Source organism: Staurois parvus, unplaced genomic scaffold (genome assembly GCF_062004578.1).
Source record: "Staurois parvus isolate SC_StPar_1 unplaced genomic scaffold, SC_StPar_1.0 ptg000137l, whole genome shotgun sequence".
Taxonomy (NCBI): domain Eukaryota; kingdom Metazoa; phylum Chordata; class Amphibia; order Anura; family Ranidae; genus Staurois; species Staurois parvus.
The window spans coordinates 15,043,973-15,060,625 of NW_028317933.1; the positions used below are offsets into that span (position 1 = coordinate 15,043,973).

A 16,653-nucleotide genomic window follows, 5' to 3' on the forward strand; every position below is an offset into this window, starting at 1 on the left:
ACCGTAAGATTTTGGAACGCCAAAAGAATCAATTTTTTTGTTTTTAAAGTTCGTACACTTCAGTTGCTGTAACTAAGCCACTTCATGAAATAATTGGCAAAAAGCTAGATCCATTTGTTGTTTGTTGATAAGAACTAAAATTTTGACTCAAACCAAAAAAAAAAAAAGAGTTTAAGTTCTTAATCAGATGATACACGCAATTAAAAACATGGGACAAATACGTCCCTTGGTCCTCAAAGGGTTAACACAAACTATTTAGCACAAAAGGCACACCCTGCCATGCCTCCATGTAAAATGAATATGCAAATGATTAGGTAAATCCTCATGTGCTTTTTTTCACCACTTTTTGCTATATAGGCTTTTCAAAATAACAAATGCAACTATTTGAAGGTCAGATAAAAGGTTTAGTACAGTATAACACATTTGATTGTTAAATATACATTTTATAGAAGTCTATATATCAGACCAAAAGTGGAAATCTCCCTCACCGGATATGAGACATGGAAAGCAATAAAGCAATGGGACATGGAAAGCAATGAAATCTTTCTCAGACTACTAAAAATGTGTCTTCTCTTTATCACACCCATCAAATACACACAAATTGAAAATTTGGCTGATCTGACAACAGCTTCAAAGGAGACAACTGATTCATAGCTGCATTTTGTCTTGGCTGTGACCACTTTCCAAAGACAAGTAGAAGCAAGAGGAATGCAGGGATGGTGGGGGGTAATGTGCCAGGCTCTGCATTCCTCTTGCCACTGCTTGTCTGTGGAACGTGCTCACAGCTAAGCTAAACTGCATTTATGAATCAGCCATCTACTTCAAAGCTGTTGTCGGATCAGCCACTGCGTTGGTGACAGGTTGGATCGCAAAAATGCAGTTAAAGAATGCTACTTTGACTAGCAGGATATATGGCTGTAAGAAAAATATTATGATAGATCTTCAAGATTTTACTTCCTGAGTCATCTAACACCCATCACAATTAGATTAAGGGTAAATCACACAAATGAAGGCACTGAAAGCAATAAAGAGTCAGCAGAGGGTTTCAACCTTCTACAAAACATAAGGCCCAACTTCAACTAAAAAAAAAAAAAAAAGCTTCAGCACATCAGGAAAAGAAAGAAGAGTGTCATTATTTTGAGAAAAATTGTGTAAAAATTGGTTCCTTGTGTAAAAATTGAGTCTTAATGGGTCCTTCCACTAATCCCTACATTACTAAGGGCTTGTTTACATTAGTGGTTGGGGACGATAAAACCACAGGGTTTTTTACCCCCCCCATAACCGCTCCCTCTTTAGCTGCAAAAGCTTTGCGGCCACTGCAGGAATTTTGCCCAGATCACATTTGAAGGGCATTACCGCACGCTGAACATGACACATACAAGAAAATGGGGCTGAACTGTATCTGCTCTGCAACCCTGTGCCATGCACACAATTGCAAGGCAGTGGTGCATATTTAGGGGGTTAAAACCAGCTGTCAAATGCCTCTAAAAAGCGATTAAAGTGTTGATCATTTTTCAGAGGAGAGGCAGACCTTACCACTAGTGTAAACGTGCACTTAAGGACTCTGCAGTGACCTAATGGTTGGAGGAGGCAATCACAGAACCTGGCAGGGGACACAGGCATCCACCAACTCCCAGAAGTTTTGAATGACAGAGATTGTCTGCAGAGCTGTAAAGGGAGAAGGTAGGAGATTTGGGCCACTGGAGAAGTGAGCATAATGCCTTATTTCTTAAGTGACCTGATTTAAATAGACAGGATGGAATTCAACCCAAAACTGTGCAAAATAAATTTGAAATACAATTTATTTTGGTTGACCAGCCATAATCAACATAAAGTCATAAAAATATATATTTATAACATACAGGATTAGTGTTATATAAATATTCTTCCATTGCAATCTATGAAAAAAGTTCTAAAATGGGCATTTAAAGTATATGACATGAATATACGATGAATCGTTTTAAAATACTATTTTTTCTTTTGTTGCCCAGTACTCAGGAGTTTGGGGATACCAGCCCGTGTAATCATAAATTTCCAGTCAGCTCATGACACTGATGGAAATCTCTTTGTTGATGAAGTCTTTAATGAAGATGGTTCAATGGATGAATATGAGACTTCGGACAGCGTTTGGTAAGTGTGTCAGGTGCACCAATTTAAACAAAAAAAAACCTGTTGTTGGACTATTAGAGAGACTTAAAATAAATGTTAGAATCTATGTCAGGTTTTTATTGCTGTCTAGAGGGAGATTTCCTCTCTCTTCTTGTCGCAGAAATATAACAGGAAGTGAGTAAAAATCTCCCCAAATGAGGAGAATTCCATCCTTCACTGCTGTCACCATAAGAAGATCTCATTTTACTGCTTCAGTGACTACTACAAAAATGTCAATTTCCTATCATGGTATGTCCTAGCAACAACAAAAATATTGGTGAACCCCAACAGAGACCAAAACAGCAATGAAAACCTGAGATTTCTAAACTTCCCTACTAAATTCAAAACTAGAAAAAAATGTTTTGGCTGGAGATGTACAGAAAAGCATCTCAGAATTCACAGCACATTGAACCTTCAGGCATATGGGCTACCACAACAGAAGACCACATTGGGTTCCACTCACAGCAAGCTGAGTCTGCGGTGGGTACAGGCTCACTAAAACTGAACAACTGAAACCTGGGAATATGCAGCCTGGACTGATGAATCTTAATTTTTGGTAAGGCATATTGATGGTAGGCCAGTCACTGGATTTGAATCCAATAGAACACCTTTACGGTGTGAAAAAATGGGGACAGTTGTAGCAGGAATGTGCAGCTTTTAAACCTGCAGACATTTTGTGATGCAATCCTGTCAATAAGAACCAGAATCCTGGAGGCTCTAGTATTAATATAGTATTCTAGAAAAAAATCTTGGTGAGTATATATATATATATATATATATATATGCACAATATACAGGCCTAAAAATTTCCACTCGCCAAATGTGAGCAGTTGAGTGGAAATTAAATATTAACAAATTTAAATAATGTGGGGGGGAGTGTGTCCCAGGCACCGCATTGGGGGGGTGTGGGCGCTGCCAGCAGCACCAAGAAAGAATATGGGGAGCAGGAGCCAATTTCACCTTCCAGCCTCCTTCCCCTGTCATTCTCCTAGAGCAGAAGGCAGCAAAGCACTCTGTACAGTGCTGGTGTTCCTGTTGAAGAGATTTCCCCTCACTTCCTGTTCAGTCTGACATCCATTGGCTGGACAGAAAATCTCCTCTGTGGAGACACAAACAGCAATAAAACTGGACCAAGATTTTAACTCTTCTCCACTCTGCTAGAAAATGTATTACTGGAGCTCGTGTTGATTGAAAGGTTTTCCTTCACTTGATTAAAATGTTTTCCCTAACTTTCTGTTCTGTCTGACACCAGACAAGAAGTAAAAAGCAATCTTACAAACACAGACCCTATTAAATAAACATATATAAGATGCAGCGCGTAAAGCATATAAAGTGAAATTGTGTCAAAAAGGTATAAATATACGTACATATATATCAGTGCAACCAATAAGGTATTAAACAAAAAGTCCTTGCAGTATAAATCTGTATATCAGTGATTTGATACTATTAATCTTGTTCGGTTCCACACAGTGCTCTGGAGTCCAGTGTGCAATCCACCACCACTATACACTCACCAGAGGGCTACTTGTTAGGTAGCAAATATAACAAGAGATCTCTGTTATCCATTCTCCGACATCTGTTGGTTCAGTAACATCCTAAAATCATGGTCCAAGATAGCTGCCGTTCCCGGAGCATGGAACGGGCGGCATGACGTCATGCTGCCGGGTCCATGCTTCGAAACGGAGGCCATCTTGGTATGTGGCATATTTAATGTTTTATTGTTTTCCACGTGGAATGCTTTTATGCATAATTTTAAATAAATATACGCTGTTTTCTTGGCTTTGTGTGGTGAGCATTTCCTTTTAGGATGTAACTGGACCAACAGATGTCAGAGAGTGGATAACACAGATCTCTTGTTATATTTACTACCTAACAAGTAGCCCTCTGGTGAGTGCATAGTGGTGGTGGATTGCACACTGGACTCCAGAGCACTGTGTGGAACCGAACAAGATTAATAGTTTAAAATCACTGATATACAGATTTATACTGGAAGGACTTTTTGTTTAATACCTTATTGGTTGCACTGATATATATATATATATATATATATATATATATATTTATACCTTTGTGACACAATTTCACTTTATATGCTTTATGTGCTGCACCCTATATATACAGTTGTGACCAAAATTATTCAACCCCCAATGCTGTAAAGGGGTTTAGGGACTATAGTGTACATTTGGAATTGTATTCAGAATCAAATCCTACAAGGACGTTGTAACTACCCAAATGCAACTAAAATGACATCAATTGTTTATGTAATACAGTAGTAAATGGTTCTTATGTGGTTTCTTCATTGCCACAATTATTCAACCCCTTAAAGACTACCACTCTGAAGAACAGAGGTTCATACAGGTGCTTTCCATCAGGTATTGAAAACACCTGTGGATGTCACCGAGCAGCAATCAAGCATAATAAGCACCAATTAGGCAGCTTTAAAATGACTGTGATACTCAGCTCCTTCTAGACATTTACTGGTGTGGTTACAAACATGGTGAAGGCAAGAGAATGGTCCAGGAAGACAAGAGAAGAGGTGATTTCTCTTCACAGGAAGGGCAATGGCTATAAGAAGATTGCAAAGATGTTAAACATACCAAGAGACACCTTAGGAAGCATCATTCGCAAATTCAAGGCAAAGGGCACTGTTGAAACGCTACCTGGTCGTGGCAGAAAGAAGATGCTGACTTCGACTGCTGTGCGCTACCTGAAGCGTAGAGTGGAGAGAAGTCCCCGTGTGACTGCTGAGGAACTGAGAAAAGATTTGTCAGATGTGGGTACAGAAGTTTCAGCCCAGACAATAAGACGCACACTGCGTAATGAAGGCCTCCGTGCCAGAACTCCCAGGCGTACCCCCTTGCTGTCTCCAAAGAATAAGAAGAGTCGACTGCAGTATGCCAAAAGCCATGTGGACAAACCACAAAAGTTGTGGGATAGTGTTCTGTGGACTGATGAAACAAAATTAGAACTGTTTGGGCCCATGGATCAACGCTATGTTTGGAGGAGGAAGAACAAGGCCTATGATGAAAAGAACACCTTGCCTACTGTGAAGCATGGTGGAGGGTCAATCATGCTTTGGGGCTGTTTTGCTTCTGCAGGTACAGGGAAGCTTCAGCGTGTGCAAGGTACCATGAATTCTCTTCAGTACCAGGAGATATTGGATGGAAACGTGATGCAGTCCGTCACACACCTGAGGCTTGGGAGACGTTGGACCTTTCAACAGGACAATGATCCCAAGCATACCTCCAAGTCCACTAGAGCATGGTTGCAGAGGAAAGGCTGGAACATTTTGGAGTGGCCATCGCAGTCACCAGACTTAAATCCGATTGAGAACCTCTGGTGGGACTTAAAGAAAGCAGTTGCAGTGCGCAAGCCTAAGAATGTGACTGAACTGGAGGCCTTTGCCCATGAAGAATGGGCGAAGATACCCGTAGATCGCTGCAAGACACTTGTGTCAAGCTATGCTTCACGTTTAAAAGCTGTTATAACTGTAAAAGGATGCTGTACTAAGTACTAAGATTGAATGTCACTTGGGGGTTGAATAAAACTGATAATGCTGTGAGCACAGAAAAGACATTTGTGGTTATTTCATTATAACTGTTATGTTATATTTGTCTGACCTACAAGTGCCTCTTTAATGTAAATGTAAGCAAGATGACTGAATGATCAAAAGCAATGTCAAACTGGCCAAAACACTCAATTTCAGTGGGGGTTGAATAATTTTGGTCACAACTGTATGTTTGTTTATTGAGTTTGCTGTCGCTATCTCTGGTGCTAGCTGCTCCTACTTGTATAGCGCTCGCCGTTTGCATTTTGAGACACTATTAAATACTTGACTGAGGTTCTTACCTTTCCCCATTCTATTCAAAACTAATGGACATATTTTTGCTGGGGTTGGGCTGTCATTTTTCTGGATATCTTTGTTGGCATGGATGATTGGCCTAATAACTTCTTTGTATTTTTAATGAAACCATTTACCATAAAAAACTTAAACACAACATATCAGTTTCCAAGAACACACCTAAAAGTAAATCATATTGCAGAATCATTTAAGAATTACTTATGTTACTAGCTGGCAAATATCATATGCAAATTGTCTGTTGAATGCCAATATTTTCAAACATAGACATTATTATTATTATTATACAGGATTTATATAGCGCCAACAGTTTGCTCAGCGCTTTACAATATAACGGGAGACGATACAGCAACAATACAGTTCAATACAAGAGGGATTTGAGGGCCCTGCTCCTTGGAGCTTACAATCTAGGAGGGAGGGGCTAGTGGTACAAAAGGTAGTAACTGTGGGGGATGGACTGGTTGGAAGAGTAGAAGATTCCAGTATTAGCTGAGGGCAGGATAGGCTTCCCTGAAGAGATAGGTTTGCAGAGATCGCCTAAAAGTGAGCAGAGTAGGCGAAAGTCTGATAAATTGGGGTAGAGAGTTCCAGAGGATGGAGAAGTCCTGGAGATGGGCATGGGAGGAGGAGACATTAGGGATGAGCATGGATAAATGTTTACATTTCTGATCTGTGAAATGTAAATTGTTGAGATCCAAGACAATTTTAGTTTAAAATAAATATTACATGTATTCTGCCAGTACTAACCTTCTGAAAAATGCCAGATGTCTGGTTGTCTCTGGTTCAGTACATTCAGAGTCACTAAACCTAAAGAAGTAAGCAGTCAGAGCATTTAACCGCTTCTGTGCCACCCTATAGCAGAAATAGTGCTACAGGGTGGCACGGGTGCTCAAAATCACGTATATATACGTGAGTTTGCAGTTCCGGGTAGAGGGCATGCACGCGTCCTACCCACACCACCATTCGCGGCCTCGGCTATCAATCATCGAGTCCCAGCCGGTGATCGCCGGGTATCTCCGACGGGGGAGAGACCTGTCTATAAACAGCACAGTTTCTCCCCTGTTTTCTCCTGCATCTGCTTTGTATGGCTCTACATAGCAGAGCCATACAAAGCAGTGTACTTAGAGTGAAAAGCACACACACAGCACACTGTGAAACAGCACACAGTTAACCCTTTGATCGCCCCACATGTTAACCCCTTTCTGCCCAGTGCCATTAGTACAGTGTCAGTGCTTTTTATTAGCACTGATCAATGTATTGGTGTCACTGGGGATGTCAGTGACACCACGTTAGTTACCCCCAGTGTCAGAATGCTCAACGCAGTCTCGCAGTCCAGCTATAAGTCGTTGATTGCCACCATTACTAGTAAAAAAATTTAAAAAATCCAGTATATATACTGCCATTTGTATAACTTTCACATAAACAAATTAATTTACACGTATTGGGATGTATTTTTAGCAAAGACATGGAGCAGAATACATTTTGGTCTAAATGTATGATGAAATTCGATTTTTTAACATTTGGACATGTTTAATAGCAAAAAGTCAAAAATATTGTTTTTTTCTTCTCAAAATTGTCAGTCTTATTTAATTTATAGCGCAAAAAAAAACAGGTGATCAAATACCACCGAAAGAAAGCTGTATATGTGGGAAAAAGGACACAAATGTAATTTAGGTGCAGCGTTGCATGACCGCACAATTGTCAGTTAAAATAACGCAGCGCCGTATTGGAAAAAATGGCCTGGTCAGGAAGGGGAGTAAATCCTCAGGAGGGCAAGTGGTTAATATGCATGGAGGTTTCTGGTTAGTAACAAGTATTGAAGCCCTCGGATAAGCATAACAGCCGGATAACCAGAAATTTCAGTATGACACCCCTTGTCTAAACAAATAAATGACACATAAATATAGCAGTCTGTCACTAGCATTAACACAACAGTTTTTGTTTCATTAACTAACAAAATCTTGCTTGCTTACTGTACACTGCACTCTTATCAGTACAAATAGAAGGATGACGCTCTGCAATGGGGACACGGATAGCAATAAAAACGTGACATAGGGTCTAACCCCTCCCTGATCTTTTGAAAGTTACGTTTTTGCCTAGACATAAACAATTTTCTTTCTTTTATTTTATCCATAAACCTTCCTATTTTAGGTCTAATTATAGACATATGTACTATTAGGCAAGAGGCTGAATAGACATTTTATTATTTCAGGTACTTATATAGCGCCATCAATTTACACAGCGCTTTACATACATATATATTGTACATTCACATCAGTCCCTAACCCTCAAGGGGCATACAATCTAAAGTCCCTAACTTACAGTTGCAAGAAAAAGTATGTGAACCCCTTGGGATTACATGGAGTTTTGCATGAATTGGGCATAAAATGTGCTCTGAACGTCATCTAAGTCACAACAATAGAAGAACACAGTCTGCTGAACATAATACTACACAAACATTAGATGTTGCCATGGTTTAATTGCACATAACATGTAAACATTCACAGTGCAGGGAGGAAAAAGTATGTGAGGCCCTAGCTTAATGACTTCTCCCAGAGCTAATTGGAGCCAGGAGTGAGCCAACCTTGACTCCAATCAGTGTGATGATAATGGATGTGTTGCTGACAGCTGTCCTGCCCTTAAAAAACACGCACCTGTTTTGGGTTTACTGGTTTCAAAAAGCACTGTCTGATGTAAACCATGCCTGGCAGAAAAGAGCTCTCAGAAGACCTACGATCAAGAATTGTTGACTTGCATGAAGCTGGAAAGGGTTACAAAAGTATCTCCAAAAGCCTTGATGTTCATGTGTCCACGGTAAGACAGACTGTCTACAAATGGAGAAAGTTTAGCACTGTTGCTACTCCTCCTAGGCGTGGTCGTCCTGTAAAAATGACTGCAAGAGCACAGCGCAGAATGCTGCATGAGGTAAAGAAGAATCCCAGAGTGTCAGCTAAAGACCTACAGAAATCTCTGGCACATGCTAACATTTTTGTTGACACATCTACAATAAGGAAAACATTAAACAAGAATGGAGTACATGGGAGGACACCACGGAAGAAGCCATTGCTGTCCAAAAAGAATATTGCAGCACGTTTGAAGTTTGCAAAAGAGCACCTGGATGTTCCACAGCACTACTGGCAAAATATACTGTGGACAGATGAAATCAAGATTGAGTTGTTTGGGAAGAACACACAACACTATGTGTGGAGAAAAAAAGGCACAGCACACCAACATCAAAACCTCATCCCCACTGTAAAACATGGCGGAGGAAGCATCATGGTTTGGGGCCGCTTTGCTGCCTCAGGACCTGGACGGATTGTTGTCATCGATGGGAAAATTAATTCCAGAGTTTATCAAGACATTTTGCAGGAAAACGTATGATCATCTGTCCGCCAACTGAAGCTCCGCAGAGGATGGGTGATGCAACAGGACAATGACCCAAAGCATACAAGTAATTCAACAAAACAATGGCTGCAACAGCACAGAATACGCCTTCTGGAGTGGCCCAGTCAGAGTCCTGACCTCAACCCGATTGAAATGCTGTGGCATGACCTTAAGAGAGCAATTCACACCAGATATCCCAAGAATATTGCTACACTGAAACAGTTTTGTGAAGAGGAGTGGTCCAAAATTACTCCAGATCATTGTGCAGGTCTGATCTGCAACTACAGGAAACGTTTGGTTGAGGTTATTGCTGCCAAAGGAGGGTCAACCAGTTATTAAGTCCAGAGGTTCACATACTTTTTCCTCCCTGCACTGTGAATGTTTAAATGTTATGTGCAATGAAACCATGGCAACATCTAATGTTTGTGTAGTATTATGTTCAGCAGACTGTGTTCTTCTATTGTTGTGACTTAGATGACGTTCAGAGCACATTTTATGCCCAATTCATGCAAAACTCCACGTAATCCCAAGGGGTTCACATACTTTTTCTTGCAACTGTACATTCATACATACACATACTAGGGTGAATTTAGAAAGGAACCAATTAACCTACCAGCATGTTTTTGGAGGGTGGGAGGAAACAGAGGATACCCACACAGTCATAGAGAGAACATGCAAACTTCATGCAGGTGGTGCTGTGGTTGGGATTCAAACCAATGACCCTAGTACTGCCAGGTGGAAGTGCTAACCATTTAGCCACTGTGCTGCATACAGTATGTAGGAGCAGTTTTACATGTCAACAAGAATCTGAAACTAAGATTGATGAGTGACCACCAGGCACTGCATCTCTCAATTAAAATAAAAAAAGGTTTCTTTACCAGGATGGGACTTTTAAGGTGCCATGAATAAAATCAAGGATTTAGATAAAACATACGTTATTCCAACATATCGCACTGATAAAATCCATCACTGTATAGGGAGTTATTGATGGTCATCACCAACACAACTTATTTAAGGGATGGGATACCACAGTGCGAGGTACAACTCTTGTATAGACACATTGCATTACAATAGATCTTGTGAGTATATTCACTTATATACATTTTTCATAATTGTTGAGCTGATATATTACTCTATATATTTCCTTCTCCCCCTGTGGTCTACCAATGACCATTCTGGGTTTTAGTGGCAGGCACCTTTGGTTTGCAGTCATTGGCACTTTATAGGATCACTTGGACGGGTGTAACATGTGATCACAACACAAATATATTTGACGAGAAAAGATTGTAAAATATACAGTATGTGTTTACCTTGAAGTTTGTTGTCTGCATATTAGATCTTTACCAAGCAGTACATCATCCTGATGGAGCTTATTGCAAAAGATGTTGAAGAACTACAGACCATCTGTACTGAATATTCATTATCTGTAACCCTCTTTTGTAATGTGGTGTCTATACAATAGTTGTACCTTGTGGTATGGCATCCCTTAAATAAGATGGGTTTGTGAGGACCGTCATTTACTCTCTCTACAGTGTTTGTTTGGGTTTTTTTTGCTAAATCCTTGTTTTTATTCATATTGGGGCAGCACAGCGGCTAAGTGGTTAGCACTTCTTCTAAAAGCACTAGGGTTGTCAGTTCAAATCCCAACCATGGCACTACCTGCCTAGAGTTGCATGTTCACCCTGTGCCTGCGTTGGTTTCCTCCAACACTCCAAAGACATGCTGGTAGGTTCATTGGCTCCTGTCTAAACTGGTCTTAATATGCGTATGTATGAATGTGAGTTAGGGACCTTAGATTGTAAACTACTTGACGGCAGGGACTGATGTGAATGTACAATATATGTAAAGTGTTGCATAAATTGATGGTGCTATAAAAGTACCTGTAATAAATAAATATGCAAATCTTCTTCTATTTTATACCAACAAGGAGAATGTGACTATTTCCTAATTACTACAGTAGGTGTTCAGGCACTCCATTGAACATGTGAGACCATTGGAGTCCCTAAGAGATTTCGATAAGAAATTGTCAATTACTTTTACTTTCCAGCATCTACCAAAATTGTAATAAACATTTTTTGCATGGACGAAAAAACTATTATTTGAGGGCCCATTTAAAATATTGTGTAATTCAGCAGGGTCCATTTTTATTCTAGCAATGATTTATATGTTTTCCTATTCCTAGGAACTTCCATGCATGGAATGAAGCCTATTTTGCTAGAAAAGATCTTGGGGCCCTTTATGGTGGATGGCAAGTACTTGATGCAACTCCACAGGAACTCAGCCAGGGTAAGTGACTGAGGTTAAAAAGATGTACCCTGGATATATACACATAAAGGCTATTTCTATTCATTACGATAGATAGATAGATAGATAGATAGATAGATAGATAGATAGATAGATAGATAGATAGATAGATAGATAGATTTGGTGGACAATAGCATTTACTTATGTATTCTTTTTGATCCTTTTGAAGTTAGGCAAGAACAGATCAGCAGGGCTACCTTGTCTATTTATCATCCTGGTTCATCACCAAAAAATACTCTGCAGAAAAATTAAAAAAATATAATTACCTTATATCCTGAACTGCATACTGAAGAGGGTGAGGTCACAGCCCTTCAAGTCATGAAATCTTTCCAAAAGACACTCCTGTGCTGTGTAGGAGAATTGGTAACCTCAACTGTCCTAGGAAGTCACCCGAAGCAATGTTATATCATACAGAAGCCAAGTGTAAAGCAGGCCATACATTATTCATTTTTTTTTTCATTCAACCGGCGGATTGAACAAAAAAAAAAAGAAAAGACCCGATTTCCCAATTTACACATTATATGTGGATGGGGAATCCTCCCACTGAGCTAATATATTCTGCAAGCAGGGAACCTTCACTGTCATCAGAATACACTGATCAGTGCTGCCTAGATGGCATTCACAGCTGCACTGATCATTCTGAGAATCCCGACAGGCTGGCAAAAACCAGACAATCTGGTTGTACTGAAATCGATGAGTAGATGACTTCTGTACAACCAGCCTGACCATACATGGATCAAAATTCAACCAGTTCCTGTTGAACCAGCTGAATTTGGATCCACGTATGTTCACCTTAAGGTAATTCATTTTTTCAAACTTTTCTCCTCAGTTTGTTTTTGGTTTTACATCTATAATTGAACGTGCATGGCCCTCTTGTTCTTCCGGTATTGAATTGTATTGTAACTATACTGGCTGCCCTTATGATGTAAAGGGCTGAGCAAACTGTTGGCACTATATAAACCCTGTATAATACTAATAATAATAACATAATGCTGCAACTGTAAATGGAGTAGGCTTGATATAATAAGCATACCTTTTGGTGTAAGGACTCTAGACCTCGTACCATGATATAGGAGAAACTTGACTGGGGAGTTTCTTCCTTATTATTTTTAAATAAAACAAACATACATTGGAAGTGTTTCTTGGACTCATGCTCAGCAGACCAAGACTTAGGCATAAGGGTCCCTTGCTTATGTTCCAAAAGTGGCACATTTTGTATAGTTAGTATCGAATATCCGCTAGCCCATCAACACAATAGAGTAGGGCTACATAAGCTGGAATTGCTGGAGGACAGAGGGATCTGTTAGGATAGATCCAGGATCCTGAGACATACCCTGAGGCTAGACAGCTAAGGTCTGGCAAATGCACATTTCTTTCTAGCAGGTTGCAGGGTTGGAACTACAAGAAAGAATAAGGCCTTAGAAAGGGCTACTAACCTTTTATTCACTGGGTACTTAAACGATGGGAAGTTCGCAATAGAGACAGAAGTCGTATTAACAGGAAATAGTTGGGTCCACAACGAAACTAGACCTTGTCATAGGATATTGGAGGATTACATTGGAAATGTCTTCATAAGTTATAGGCTCTTTTGAGAACCCAAGCTGGTCACTCTAGGTGTATCCAATGTAGGCAGCTCCCAATCTAGGCATGTGCAGACTGTATCAATAAGGACCAAGATGGTAATCTTAAAGCAGAACTGCACCCAAAATGGGAATTTACAATTTAAGGCCTCCTCCCCCATCCTCTTTCACATTTGGCAATCTTTTTGAGGGGGGGAAGCAGGTACCTAATTTTGACAGGTACCTGCTCCCGCTTCTGCTGGACTGGACTGGAGCTCCACTTTAAGTTTTAGACTAATGTTAGCGGACTGCAACTCTTTGTGTCCTCAAATAACGTACAATCTCTCTCATCCTCAGCTGATTGTACAGAAGCAACTGCAGCTTCAGGGAATTGAGAGATATACTGTAGCATAGAGGGTGTAGCAGGGGCCTGGGGTCAGTAGGGGGCCCCATGAAATGCCCCTGGTACCTTTTATAGGCTTTTTTTGAGTGTGGGCAAGGACACAGGGGCCCCATGATCCCCTATTGCCCGGGGGCCCCATGAGTTGTCAGTCCGTCCCTGGGGTGTAGTAGCCTGCTTGCAGCCCCTGCATTCTGAGTAAGCTATTGTAGTTGAATATTTGCCCATAAACACAGACATCATAGCTGAGGATTCATCCCTATACAATATTGAGGAAGGGTTAACCTCTTAAGGGGAGAAGGAAGACTCAGGAGGTGCTGCAATTCAGGAAGGGGACAGTGATCTGGGCTGTCAGAATCAAGTCCTTTAGAAGGTAGACTGCAAGCCCCAATTCTCCCCACGAAACTGTAAGAGGATTGCATGCTGGCAAAGCTCATGGGACTGCTGGTCTTGCAATTGTGATCTGCCATGCTAAGCATGCAAGTTAGGTATTGCTACAAGGGGCACTCATGACAATATTGCAGAAGCAGGAAAGTCTAATACCATCTGTGATTCATCACTGGAAGTAGCAAAGAAGCCCAAATACCATCCAAATGATCGGGGCAGCAGGATTGGCTGTCATGGTCCAATCACACTCTGGAATTGGTGTTCAGATGCACAGTTTGACCCTCAGGCTGGAGGTCATGTAAACATAAAAGGGGTGCCCAGCATAATAATGGCAATTTAAACAAATGGTGCAATGCCCAATCAAGAAGCTGGTTTGAGACCGAAGTTGTCACATCCATCACTAGACCTAAAAAGAAATCTGGTGAAGAGCTCCTCTCGTGCCACTGACCAGCAAATGAGAGTTTTGCAGCTGGTACTATCAACTAAATTAAATTTGTTGCAACAAAGTCAATCCCTGAGAGGGCTCAGCAAGCAAGCAGATCACACTGAGGTTCCCATAAGAGAAAAGTCCTGATTTCCCATTTGTGGAGACCATCCCCACTTAAACAGTCTTTGTCCCCTAGGGCAGATATACTCCCTATTGAGGTCTTTAGGGATAGACTTCCATCAGGAGGTGCAGCAAAGCCCTGAGCCTATAAGGCACTCTCCGGCTGACTCAACATGTTGCAGCATAGGTACCTCGGCACCTAATGCAGGCTGGCCCAGCTTCTTCTCAGCACGGTTCGGAAATGGCTTCCATGGCAATGACAAGAATCAGCTGATCTGGAAAGCTTCAAAATGAGCCCTTTCTGGGTCTGCAACAACTATAGAAGCTTGCTAGTGAAAAAAAATCTTGATACAAAATAAGTAAAGATTTTTCTTCCCTCAGAGCAGAGATGTTCATTCATCTAGGACTTTAGCATAAGGTCAAAGCATGCCGGGAGTGTGAAAGGTTATCCTGGGCTGTCTTTACAACTTTTTTTGTTCAATCTCCTTAAGGTATTGTGACTGAATCACTTCATCCTGTGTCCTGTCATGTAAGATTAAGAAAAAAAAAACTTCTTTATGAAGTAGTACATTCCATAATGTTTAACACCTATCTAGTCACAGATCTAATCATGTTATACTGACAAACAATATATGATTGTGTTTTCATACAGGTATATACCGATTAGGACCAACCTCATTGTATGCTGTGAAGGAAGGAGAGGTAGACAAACCTTATGATGCAATATTTGTGTTTGGTGAAGTGAATTGCGACAGAGTAACCTGGGTAAAAGATAAAGATGGAACCAAGAAAAAGATTTACACTGATACTAGAGGCGTGGGGAAGCTCACCAGCACCAAAGCAGTTGGTGTCTTTGAACGCAGAGATGTAACCTCGAACTACAAATACGATGAAGGTATCTTTTACTTCGATATGACTTATTTAATGACAGCATAATGTGTTCAAATCTTGCTTGAAGCTGATGAAATATATACTGCGCTAGTCATATGATGAGGAAACAAGCAGCACAAGGGATACCTATAATGGGTTAAGGGGGTCTAGAACTCCAATAACATGGCAAACTTTGAGCTGGCTGCTTATATATACAGGAGTTAGACACAAAATGGAAACACTACATGATTTGCAGGTGTGAAAGTGACCACATGTTTCATGTAACATTCTTTTGATTCCGCTTTCAATGTGAAACATGTCGTCACTTTCACACCTGCAAATCATGTAGTGTTTCCATTTTTTTTTTGTCTAAGCCCTGTATATACTAGCTTTCTGGTTCTCATGCTGACCATCTGACTTCGAGGGACCTTTCCGCTGAGCAAGGTCCATGCCCGGTCAGATTATGCAGAGCGGACATAGACACAGCCCACTGTCATCTATAGGCTGTTGGATGGAAATGGACCACCTGTCTATTTCCATCCAACTGTCATCCAATCTGATCAGCCAGATGAATGGGGAATGGATCCCCATCCGTTTGCTTTTGGCAGACAGGATCGGATCGGATGCAGGCAGGTGTAAACAGACAACCGCCGCTCCACTGAGAGCAATGAAGAGTCCAATCAATCTGTTCATGTGAAAGGGGCCTTAGTGGTGCAAGACCCTTCTGTTTCACAAAAGATCTTTATTGGGTTTTTGAAATAGTAATTATGATGTACAGTTGCACAGGACATAGGTATACAAATACACCAAACAAAAGATTTTGTAAAAATTACCCAACATCAATACCAAATTAAAAACACAGGCAATTTAAAACACATCTCCAAAGGATTGGCATTAGTGCAAGTAGCGGGAAACTGGAAGACCCCTTTTACACAAGCAGACCGTTGGTCCATTTTTTATCCATCTGTTAATGGATGAAAAACAGATATTAATGCATCTCTATAAAAAACTGATGTAAACAGATAATTATCCATTTACATCCGCATTCATCAACATCCATTATTTTAAATGGATCACAGCCCTATTTTTGTTCCATTTAAAAAAACAGAAAAGAGGAAAAACGGAAGTAAAATGGACAAACAGTTCATTTTTTCATCTGTTTTTCCATTGGTAGTGGGTGTAAAAAACTGATATA

At 40.5% G+C, this 16,653-nt stretch overlaps 1 protein-coding gene across 1 annotated transcript in view; it reads left to right on the top strand.

The window, feature by feature from the left end:
- Window positions 1–16,653, top strand: part of LOC149465855 (protein-glutamine gamma-glutamyltransferase E-like) — a 61,904-nt gene that overhangs the window by 27,792 nt on the left and 17,459 nt on the right. Inside the window, exons 7-9 of the mRNA XM_089673386.1 lie at window positions 1,992–2,130; window positions 11,574–11,677; window positions 15,241–15,483. Coding sequence (XP_089529512.1) covers window positions 1,992–2,130; window positions 11,574–11,677; window positions 15,241–15,483 — 486 coding nt within the window. The remainder of the gene's footprint in view (window positions 1–1,991; window positions 2,131–11,573; window positions 11,678–15,240; window positions 15,484–16,653) is intronic.